Source organism: Penicillium oxalicum, chromosome I (assembly GCF_001723175.1).
Source record: "Penicillium oxalicum strain HP7-1 chromosome I, whole genome shotgun sequence".
Taxonomy (NCBI): domain Eukaryota; kingdom Fungi; phylum Ascomycota; class Eurotiomycetes; order Eurotiales; family Aspergillaceae; genus Penicillium; species Penicillium oxalicum.
In genome coordinates, this window is record NC_064650.1 from 2,550,170 (window position 1) to 2,561,886 (window position 11,717).

An 11,717-nucleotide genomic window follows, 5' to 3' on the forward strand; every position below is an offset into this window, starting at 1 on the left:
TTTCGTCGCGTGGGGCTCACCGCAATGGCTGATTCGGATGAGGAATACGTGGGAGGGGTGACGGACGACGAAGATGACTTGCAAGTGACCAGGACAGACCCTTCTCAGCCGAGGAAGCGAAAGCAGCGCGGAGCGGCGGAATGGGAGCTCTCTCGTACTTGGGAAACGCTAGTCGAGGGAGCCGATGGAACGATCAGCTCCACGGTAGAAGGGCTGCTGGAAGCTAGTAAACGCAAGAGGTTGGTGGAATCATTCAGGAGAAAGTGTGAATACAGGTGTGTCTTTACGTCGACGGTGCTGATTGTTCGGCGACACGAATAGGCTGCTCAAAGACACCACCCCCCTCCAACGAGGGATCATACGACATTTGATCTTGATCCTAGATCTCTCACAGTCCATGGCCGAAAAGGATCTTCGACCGACACGATATCTTTTGGCCCTGCGATATGCTCAGGAGTTTGTCCGAGAATTCTTTGAGCAGAATCCCATCTCTCAGCTTGGGGTGCTGGGCCTGCGAGATGGTCTGGCGGTCCGAGTGAGCAACATTAGCGGCAATCCTACCGAGCATTTGACGGCGATTCAAGAATTGAAGACCCAGGATCCCAAAGGATTGCCGAGTCTACAGAACGGTCTCGAAATGGCCCGAGGAGCTTTGTTGTGCGTAGAGTCCCTTTTCTGTTGATCCTTGTGGCCATTGCTGACCATTTGCCTTCGTCTACAGTCACACCCCCAGCCACGGGACACGTGAAGTTCTCGTTCTCTTTGGCTCCCTTCTGAGCTCCGACCCGGGTGACATCCATCAGACCATCAACACGCTCATCACCGACAAAGTCCGAGTCCGCATTGTGGGTCTCGCGGCGCAAGTCGCTATCTGTAAAGAACTATGCAGCCGGACAAACCCCGGCGATGAGACAGCATACGGAGTTGTGCTCAACGAGCAACATTTCCGCGAGCTCCTGATGGACGTGACAACACCTTTGGCGAGCCAAAAACAATCGGCGAGCTCACTCTTGATGATGGGATTTCCGTCGCGCACCGTCGAGCCTACACCTTCATTATGCGCGTGTCACTCCCGCCCGTCCCGGGGCGGGTACCTATGCTCGCGCTGCGGGAGCAAAGTGTGCAATCTACCAGCCGAGTGCCCATCATGTGGGTTGACACTGATCCTCTCAACGCATTTGGCGCGATCGTACCACCATTTGTTCCCCTTGATGAACTGGGTAGAGGTTCCGTGGCGTCGAGCAACGAGCAGTGCCTGCTTTGCCTGTGGCCTGCCTTTTCCTCCCGTTCCACCGGAGGATCAGTGGTCGACCACCGAGAGCCATGTCAAGGGAATGAGTGTGAGCAGTCGATATCAGTGCGAGGCCTGTCAGAATCACTTCTGTATCGACTGCGACCTTTTTGCTCACGAAGTAGTTCACAATTGTCCCGGTTGTCAAAGCCGCAGCACTCAAGTGGCGCCCGAGGGGATGGATACTGCTGCTTAATGTGAAGAGCAGATCCTTATGGAATATTGCATAGCATGGAACGGCGTTGAAACCAAGACCAAACTTCGGAAATATCTGGGAAAGGGAGGGCGGGGCGAGGGAAGTCTTTTTCTAGACCTTTGTTCACTGAGGGAAAAACAAAAACCCAAATTAAGTTACAGCTCCAAAGATACGTCTCTCCTAATCAAGCATCATAGACAAGCTATCTTGGTGCAAAGGCGCATTTGGAAAACGCGATTGTACCTGTTGTACAGTGGTGATCAGCTGAACTATGATGTGGTTTACCCCCTCAGAGCCTCGGCTAGACCTCGAGCACTTGGAACCCAAGCTTCCTTTAATTTTCGCCCCACGCCTTTATGTAAACCTCCGCTCTCCGCCCTCCGCCCTCCGCAATCGTCAAGAGTCACGGCCAAAGGGCACTATTCTCATACTCTTCTTCGTCTTCGCTTGCTCAAAGAGATACACCTGCTTGACTCCAAAAAAAATGACCGACTCCCATCAAACCAGTACCTTTGCGAAACTCAAAGCTTATCCATTCACATCGGATCCGGAGTTCGCAAACGGTCTGGCCATCATCCTCAACCATCCAGGTACACCGGCCTCGGAGGAGGAGATCACACGAGATGACGATCTTGTTTTGAAAGCAAAGTGCTTTTTCTTTTCCCGGTATGCGGTGCAAGTCGCGAAGATGGTGTAATACCGAATTGAACACTTATCCTTTGTCACAGGAAAGAGAACATCACGCCTGCGATCGATTTCTCTGCATACAAGGCCTGGTTGAGCGGCGAGTCAGTAGAGTCGAGTCCGACGCAAGCAGAAGCAGGGTCTTCACGACAAAATAAGCTCGACACAGAGGCTGCGGATTTAAACCCTGATACTTCAGCGCCGGAGCCTGCCTATCCCAATTCATTTGCCCACATCGTCGAGCTCATCACGACTGGGAAACCCATCCCGGGCATTGAGCAAATTCCAGACACGGTTTTGGAAGGGCACGATATCTCGAGCGAGAAACCGCGCCGTCGCAAGCCTTGGGAACAAGACGAGACGACGATACCGTCGGCGGATGCAGTGCCCAGTAGCACCGTTTAATTATCAATACAAACTACGGACTGGGTAAAAGAAACGAAGAATGGATATGAATATGATTTAATTAATATGAAAAGAATACTGCACTTGACGAATAGGAAGCCACGGCCACGGCAGAGTGGCATAATCATACAAGGTAAGAGATATGGGGCATAGACACTTTGCACAAGACCCATGCAAAGGCAGATCGCGCCTCACTCAAGCACCATTGAGTCGCGCGCACACAAATAACAAGGACAGATCCGGGGGAGCATGTGTGTGACAAGAGATAAATATGGCTGCCGGATCCACGCATTCTTCACTCAACAGATCAATCATTTCTTGAAAGCGCATGACAGTGTCCACGCATAAGAATGTTTCAACGAGTCCTTCCAAGACAGCCGGGGGCAATGTCTGTTGTTAATTTTTATGAGGTGGATTTTGTTTTGTTTTTCACTTTTTTTCCGGAGACTTTCTGTTTTTCACTTTTTGAGGGGTTCTTGTCTTGACTTTTCATTTGGTTCGATGTCGTTTCTTCTCGGTCAAAGCTTCAATCGGCCGAAGCGAATCAACGATATGAGGGATGAGTGGAGTTCCATTGATTGCCTCGGCTGTATCGACCACCGCTGGAATGGCCTGAGCCATATCGTTCTTCGTTGAAGTGGCCGAAGCGACCACCTTGGACGCCTGTTCCGGGTCCAGGACGAGTAGCATGAGATGGGTTACAACAAAGCATAGCCACGCGAGAACCGAATTTGGAGCCTCTCAAGGACACCATGTGTTTACTTTCACAACAATTTGTAAGTTAACGACGAAGCAACTGAAGCAATCTCAGGAACTTACCGAATGTGGCTCGCGACAACCTCGTACTGCTGCGGAGCAGCGTGTGACAAGATCCACTGAATCAAATAATTTCCGTACTGATCGCCAGCAACTAAAGAAGACATTAGCATCATAACGTGTCTTTTTCGTGGGCATTCGACGTACTGTCAATCAGGGGCATCCGAGGTCTATCGGCACGACCAGTGCAGACACGATTGAGGTAACGATCGAGGAACTCGGCACCTCCAATCTTCAAACATTTTTCCACGATCTTCGAGGCGAACTGGTCCATACTGTAGTCGACCGCATGCTTGAGGATATGCTCAACGGCACGGTTCTTGTCGTGAGGGGCGCCGTGCTCGCAGATGTGTTGAATACACCAGTTACCAAATTGTCCATGGGCCACGTCATCAATCTTCTTGAGCACTTCTTCGATGGCTTGTCGCTTTGAGTATATGTCAGTTTGTCCGCCAATTTTGAGGTCATCCCAACGTCTTCATCAATGGGGTGCTTGGTTCCCGGTCTATAGCCGAGTAAAGCAACGTACCTTTTCATCTTCAAGACAGTTCTCGAAGATATTCTGCACCACCAGACTACCGGTCTCTCCAAGCGCAACTTTGTGCCACATTCCCTTCAGAGCTTCATTGACTTTAGTCATGATTGGTGGAGGCTTCCCAGTCCATCGAAGTTCAAAGAGCTTTTGCCAAACGTGACAGGCATAACGGTGAACAACTGTCTCTGGGACATTGCGAAGGAGTTCGTTGACCATGACAATTTTGTAATTCTCAGAAACACAGTCCAAAGCTTTCTGAATTACATGGCAACCGAACTGGTCCATGCTCAAGGGCACCGTATTACCTCGAATTGCGTTGGCAATTGCAATGGCATGCTCCTGGGTCCCGTGCTCAAAGCAACGCTGGATGAGGAAGTTTCCAAATCGATTGACCATCAACGGATACGCTTGGCTGATGATAGCATCGATGATATCAAATTTGTGCTCCGCTGGACCACCTTTGAGCTTGTGTTGCAAAAAGACGGACGATTGTTGATCGTTGTCACAAATGATCTTCTCCACAATGTATTTCCAATCACAGGCGATATTCTTGTCCAGGAGACGTCGGAAGTTGAGCGGCTCTGAGGATGGAACGTAGGTTGAAGCGAGGGGAACACTGGTGTTCTGAGGCAAAATCAGCGAAATTTCCAAGAAAAGCAAGTGCTGAACAGGCAGGCCATTTCAAACTTACCGGAGGACTTGTCCAAAATGGGCCATTGGGTGCGGCAGTAGTGAACTCGGAAGCGGTTGGACAGAGTGCCATTAAACCGGAGGTGGTCTGGTAGGAACCTACAGGATAGCCACCGTACTGCGGGTAAGTCATGGAAGAAGTAGGCGCTGCCAAGGCTGTGGTCTTCGAGTCATCGTCGCCACCGTGGGCTCCAGAAGACTCATTGCCCCAATTGGCATTTGTTGGAGAGAAAGCGGGAGGTCCACGGGTAAGGCCTCGACTCGGAGTGTTGTTCGAACCCGAAAGTGCTTGGGGTTGCTCGGGCACCTGGCGAGAATGAAAGCCAAATCCACTGTTTGTAGGAGTCGGTATCATGCGAGGTACGGCACTATTGGGTTGCACGATGGCACCAGCGGGGTAAATTGGCGCAGCAGCCCACACACGACTCAAATCTTGATTAGCCGGTGCCTGAAATGCGGAGTTAGAACTGGCAAACATTCCGTCAATTGGATGGCTAGAGCCACTCGTTCCAAAAGCTTGCTGCATCAATCGGCCTCGGAGACGACTGTAGACTGCAGTAGGCATAGTATCGGATGTCTCAGAGCCGGCATCATCTGGGCTCATCCAACCGCTGCGATCTTGACGAAAGGCAACAAATGCTGCCCTCTGGCGGGTGGTGAGAGTCGGTTCATTCACATCCTGACGACCGAGGTCTGCCTCCGAGGCAGGGCCAAGAGCTTGGTCCAGTGTATGTCTCATGATACGGCTTTGGGCAAGTTCTTGTTCTTGCATAGCAATCTTCGACTTGGCCGCCATCAACTCCTGCTTGAGGCGAAGGACCTCAGATGCACTGCTCTCCTGTGACCGGTAGTTGACAGTCTTGGTCAGTCTTGGGTCCGATACAGCTTCGCTCGACTGCGCAGGTCGAGATGATTGAACATTCAGATCAGACTCCAGATGAGTTGGCGGATAGGCTTGCGGAGAGATCTGGGCAAGAATCCGATCCACATGAGAGGATGATGCAACACTAGATTCGACTTTAACGTGTCCCAATTTCGGCTTCTATATTGTCAATCGCGGTGAGCACGGCCAGATCTTTCAAGAAGTCTGAGACTTACCTTGGTAGATGGAACATCAACATCATCAGCAGACACTCTCAGGTTGATGGCATAATTTGGCACCTCGTCGGACTCCGACTGGATGTGCCGGCTGCTTGCGTGCTGCAAGTCTCTTGGGTCAGAAATACTTCCTGCAAGAACTCTAAGGGCATAGCGATGACATGGACTCACTTTGAGATCACGGTTGTATGAAAGATGACGTATGTCTTGACCTTCATCTTGAGGATGCATCTTGGGCATCCGAGTGGCCTTCGGCGGTCCACTTGTAGATGCCATCGCGCTAGACAGTGTGAGGATGAAACCAGTCCAAATAACTCGACCAGTGAGACGTACAGGAAAGTAAAGCAAGATGATCAAGCTGAAAGTTATACAGATTTTCGAGATGGAATATGAGATGAGCAAGATGGAGAACGGAAGTAGGGAAAGGTAGGAGGTATGCGAAGCGGGATGAATGAGGGTCGTTGCAAAGGAAAGAAGAGAAAGGTGAGATAGGAAGAAAGCAGGCTCGATTAGGCAAGCACAACACCGAGTCAGCGCACTGTCTTGTCAATCGTATTGACTCGAAAGGATACGCCGTTACGGAGGGGCCCGGACTCGAGCTTGTGTACCATCTACGAGTAATCCTCCGCTCACCATTGCACGTATCATCAAAACTTGCCCTGTATCATTCATTCCATCAGATAGGAGTTGGGCATCGTATTGTTAACTTTCAATTTCACTCCGTCTGGGTAGCGCAAGTCAAAGCTCTCCATTCACCAGAGGGAATTCTTGGAGAGTTTGTCGAGCCCCAACTCGAAGTAGACACTACCCTAGTCCTGCGCCTTCCATTTTACCACGAGTGTGCTAATGACAACTGAAAACATTGATACCAACTATTGCACCAGGCATACTACCTCAGCAATAGCGGAGCTTTTAATTATATCGTCATTGATAGCGTTTATGCACTTAATAAAGCCTCATCCCGCTCATTCGCAAATCAATGGAATGTTTAACGGCCTATTTCAAAAAGGGTTGACCCAGCGAAGAGCAAATCTACTCAATTACAATTAAAAAACATACATTTTAGGGTGATTTGCAAAGCAGACTGGTTGTTTACTTCTGCCGCAAAAATTTGTGGGGAAAGTACGGTCAATCTAGAATGTCAGGTCACTGTAAGTCAGCGTTTCCTGCATCAAGCGTCTGCGTCTCGTAAAGACCTCACATGTTCAGCATATAGCAGACCAGGCCCCACGTTGTGATTGATTCTATTGATCTTACATGTTTTGAGCGGAGCACATTATAAGGATTATAGATGTTTTTATGACTAGCGGCACAGTAAGTTCTCCCTATCACAAACACGTGTATCTTGACCAAGAAGCAAAGGTGTATTTGAATATGATAGCAGAAAAACTGAGCGATCTGTTAAGCCATGGTAAAGCAAAAATCTTGTAATGAAGTCACAGAGTCCCGTTCAAGATACACACTGAACTATATCAGGGCCGCTCCATTGCGCTTAGTACATTGCCATTTCGGGTCGTCCCGTGTGCCATATTGCATGCAGGATTTGAATCTGTCACTACTTTTCCCATCTCAAGAAGCATGAGGTAGATAGCTAGAAGTCCAAGGAGAAAAGAAGGGCAATGTGGGGCATGAGTTAATACAACTCCCAAGACCCCTACTCTCTATACTATCCAGTCTCTACTCTGTCAAGCTAGAGTCTCTGGATATAATCATATAGGCTTCTCTATGTGACCGCCAGTTAAAAAAGTATTGACATCATATCCAATAACTCGATGTACACCCATCGTATTTATTTGGGACGTTAACTAAATATCGGGGTTCATCTCTGTCTTCAGCCTCTTGGACAATCCGAGCCGTTTACCACAGAAGATCCATTCAATACTTAGGGCTTGAATAGTACCTGGCTTTATCACGTGCTCTAGATATACGCCTGTCATCCCAGGCCACCTTTTTCAACCCGCATTGTCAACGGCTCTTTCTTGTCCCGAAAATCTTTCTGCCAGTCTTGAGGCAGGGTTCGCTTCATGGACGTGCAAAAAGACCTAGCTCATTTTCTCTTTCAAGTATAGAGTAGACATTTCAATACCTATGTTCAAGGGTTTTAATGTAATACCCAGGCCTCGATTCTCGGAAGATCTATCCTTATATCCTGTGCACAAAATTCTGCGAAGAATCAGAAAGCGATCGCTGACAGTGGTTTTTTTCTCTACACTCTTTCACTCATGATAACGGCCCTAGGGTCTTAAGTAATATCTTGGTTTTCGCTGTAACCTATCTGCGTTCATATTGTAAGCGTTTAAGTCACAAGAGTATGATAGTAACTTCTGATGTATGCTTAATATAGCCTCAAGTAATGATTCGCTTTCAAGAGGAAGGGAAGTACACAAACCTTTTGATCCTCTCTGAAAAGCGAGCTATATAGGCCATGCTATTAAAAAGGGGACACATGCATTAGGTACCGTGCTTGGCAAGATCTGGAAGTAAACACGTGCCTCCAGAGGCTCATTGTAAGGATCCTCCTATGGATACTGTACTTTTCCAATGGTTTAGTTACATAAGCCTCGTTAATTTGATGCAGAACGATATCAATAATTAGCACTATTGCATACTCTCTCATGTTAACAGCGTTCATGTAAGATCAAAGCAAAATCGAAATTCACGATTTATTTGACACCAACAATGTCCAGACCAGGCCAGCAAATCATGGACTTGTGGTTACGTGCACCGGGCGCTTTTTTGTATATGATGGTGGCCCTTCTTAGGTAGTAGGTAATGGTGGCCGTACGCTGTGGGTCTAGACGGGCCCTCAGACCCTCGCACCAGTTTATTCATTTTACCTTTCATTACCCACGGTGGTCGACAGAGCTGAACGGTCTTGGTGTGTGTCCCCCCCCTTTTTTTTGAAAAAAAAAAAAAAGAGACAAAAGAAAAAACTTCAGGAGTGTGTATCTCTTTTCATTTTCCTATTTCTAAAATGCTTAAGCTCTTGTTGTTTTGTCACCTAGCAGCAGCTTCTTTTTCTAGGCGCTCTCTTCTCTTCAATGAAACATGGCACTATGATAGAGACAGTAACGTATACCACCCGCTCAGCGCCTCCAGGAGCAGGCAAGTATTTTTAAAAAAAAATTGCCGTTGTCTTACACAAGGTTGGCCAGTGTATCAGATATGGCAGTCAACTGGAGACCTATCAGAGTACCAAAGAGAATGGCAAAAAGACTACTGTAAGTTGGAAGGTTTTGACGGAGAGGTGACTGGACTGTGCTCTGAACTGCGCTGCCCACATTTCTGCCGAGTCCACGATAAGCTTGTGGCCCACCCCTCCGCCCCCCGTTTCGGTACCTGAGGACCTGCAGTGTGCGCCGTCCTCCACGCTCATTCGCTCGCCGGGATTCGTCATCTCCAACTCCATTTTCCCTGCAACTCTGGCCAGACTTGACTCTCTGGAAGTGCGCAATCCCCTCTTGAATTGATCGCGGATACCTTGACTGGCATTCTGCCTTATTTCGGGTAAGTCATGTGCTCAGTGCAATTCGCCTCGTCAAGTTTTCGGGTTGGTGGCAGAGCAACTGTGGCAACCATCATCCAGACAGTCAGGTTAACACACTGTCTCCCAGCGAAAGCCCCAACAACAACGCCGTCACGATCATGGCTACGGCGACAGTGACCGGCCATGGGCGGAGACCCTCAATGCGACAACCGGAACTACAAATGCCCACCATTCACTCTGCATCCCAGTCCACGAGTAGCCCCATTGACAAGTTCCCTCCCTATGAAGATTCTCTGGATGCCGCCGTGGGGTCCGCGGCACCGACAACCCGGCCACACCGGAGTCCCTCTGTGAAGTACGCTCTCGGTGATCAGTGGGAGCCACGAAAGAATGCGTCCTGGTCGCGAGATCACCCGCTAGGCGTAATACGGAGTTCAAAACATCGACCGCGAAAGAGCATCAGTGAAGCGATCTCGATAATTCGCACCAGAAACGGAAGTGTGAGCGCTAATGCGCATGAACTTGCGGAAGCTTTGAAAGCTCCAGTATCGTATCGATTAGTGGTACGTGTTCTACCCACCGTCGCTTTTACGAGGCGCAGCGGAAGTGTTTTTGCTAGTACGATGTCTTTGTTTCGCTGTGGCCAGTCATTCATTGGCAATCACTTTCTTGCTAACTGCCGACAAATTGATGTAGGGTCTCTGTCTGATCTGGTACTTGACCTCCGCCCTGACCAACACATCCTCCAAATCGATCCTCAATGCCCTCCCTATGCCCATTACATTGACAATCATTCAATTTGCGTTTGTCTCATTCTGGTGTCTTTTCCTGGTATATCTCTCCAGCGTGATACCTGGACTTCGGCGAAGCATTCCGGTCCTTAAAAATGGCATCCGATACCCCTCGCGCGATGTAATCTCGACCGCGCTTCCGCTCGCTGTGTTCCAGCTTGCGGGCCACATTCTCAGCTCCATGGCTACATCTCAAATCCCTGTTTCCTTGGTCCATACTATCAAAGGCCTATCCCCGCTATTCACTGTCCTCGCATATCGGGTGCTGTTCCGCATTCGGTACGCCAAGGCCACATATCTCTCGCTGGTGCCCCTGACCGTCGGCGTCATGCTTGCCTGTTCCACAGGAATCTCAACCAACCTGTATGGAATTCTCTGTGCGCTCCTCGCGGCTCTGGTGTTCGTCTCTCAAAATATCTTCTCAAAGAAGCTCTTTAATGAGGCCGAGCGCTCCGAGGTTGAAGCGGCTAACCCCGCCCGGCGCAAACTTGACAAGTTAAACCTACTTTGCTATTGCTCCGGCCTGGCCTTCTTCCTGACCTTGCCCATCTGGTTCCTCAGTGAAGGCTATCCTCTCATCTCCGATTTTGTTCATGACGGTTCCATTTCACTCTCGGGCAAGCAAGGATCCCTCGACCATGGAGCGTTGGCCTTGGAGTTTGTTTTCAACGGAGTCTCGCACTTTGCGCAGAATATCCTCGCATTTGTCCTCCTGTCTATGATTTCGCCTGTCTCCTACTCCGTTGCCTCGCTGGTGAAGCGAGTCTTTGTGATTGTGGCCGCTATCATTTGGTTTGGGAGCTCCACTACGCCAATTCAAGCGGTCGGCATTGCTCTCACCTTCTTGGGACTGTATCTCTATGATCGCAACAGCCATGATGACGTGGCCGACCAGCGTGCGAATACCGACCATTTCCACGCGCGGGACACTGTTCTGCCTCTGAACGTGCGACATTCAAGCAAGCCTTGGGACTCCAATGGATATGCTTTCCCTGGAATGAGAGCATTTGAGGTGTCGACGGGAAACGCCTCTCTCCCGATGAATTCCTCCAAGAAGCAGGACGACGGGCCTGGCCGCGTGCGACCTCGGGGCGCTAGCGTCCATCGCAATTTACTTCCAGGAACTAAGCAAGAATCTACCTGGCAACCCAGCGATTCTACAGCGGCCGCGTAGGGTGGGGTTCTCATGTGCGCTCATGTTGACAGTCCTCGTATATGTACTAGTGTTAATTTCCTCAGGTCTCTTGACGCGCCCCCTCTAGTCGCACTATAGAACCATAAGTAAGAGACTTGCATTTTCGCAAGCTAAGTATTCAAGGGTCGATTGTTGCCCATGTTGTCTCTGAGGACTCGCCATGTGGCAGATATAAAGATGTGACAAATCCAACCGGCCTGGTGGACGATGCCGCTGGTGACATTTCCTGCAATGGTGCCAGCACTAGTGTAAAGGGGCCAAGAATTTGGTAGAAATAGAGGGAGTTGCTTTTCCAAATCGAGACTGAGCTCAATTTCTGGGACTGAAGGAAGACTATTGAGTGCAATATCGAGAGAATCTTTCATTGTCAAATACGATCAGAGTAATCTCGCTAAAACATCCTCCACCAAGTTCAAACTGCGTCGTTGTGTTATGGTCAGTATGTAGCGACCGTCGGTAAAGAACATGCCATCATCGAGAGACACAAAAGTCAACCCTTGACTGCTCCAGTTCGGTGCAGGATCTGCTC

The 11,717-nt window shown here is 49.4% G+C and overlaps 4 protein-coding genes across 4 annotated transcripts; 3 read left to right on the top strand and 1 right to left on the bottom strand.

The window, feature by feature from the left end:
* Positions 1–24: 24 nt before the first annotated feature.
* Positions 25–1,487, top strand: POX_a00867 (General transcription and DNA repair factor IIH subunit ssl1; the record flags this gene model as incomplete). Its single annotated transcript, XM_050109804.1, has 3 exons — positions 25–239; positions 322–657; positions 722–1,487. The coding sequence occupies 3 exons, from the start codon at positions 25–27 to the stop codon at positions 1,485–1,487; spliced, it is 1,317 nt and encodes a 438-aa protein (XP_049973572.1).
* Positions 1,488–1,971: 484 nt separating this feature from the next.
* Positions 1,972–2,576, top strand: POX_a00868 (uncharacterized protein; the record flags this gene model as incomplete). The annotated part of the gene is made up of 2 exons (XM_050109805.1): positions 1,972–2,153; positions 2,216–2,576. 2 exons carry the CDS (start codon positions 1,972–1,974, stop codon positions 2,574–2,576), a joined length of 543 nt encoding a protein of 180 aa, XP_049973573.1.
* Positions 2,577–3,120: 544 nt separating this feature from the next.
* POX_a00869 (Meiotic coiled-coil protein 2) lies at positions 3,121–5,991 on the bottom strand (the record flags this gene model as incomplete). Its single annotated transcript, XM_050109806.1, has 7 exons — positions 3,121–3,337; positions 3,396–3,486; positions 3,540–3,819; positions 3,922–4,551; positions 4,619–5,659; positions 5,716–5,817; positions 5,887–5,991. The coding sequence occupies 7 exons, from the start codon at positions 5,989–5,991 to the stop codon at positions 3,121–3,123; spliced, it is 2,466 nt and encodes an 821-aa protein (XP_049973574.1).
* A 3,369-nt stretch (positions 5,992–9,360) lies between these two features.
* Positions 9,361–11,167, top strand: POX_a00870 (putative transporter; the record flags this gene model as incomplete). Its single annotated transcript, XM_050109807.1, has 2 exons — positions 9,361–9,765; positions 9,899–11,167. 2 exons carry the CDS (start codon positions 9,361–9,363, stop codon positions 11,165–11,167), a joined length of 1,674 nt encoding a protein of 557 aa, XP_049973575.1.
* Between the last annotated feature and the right edge of the window lie 550 nt (positions 11,168–11,717).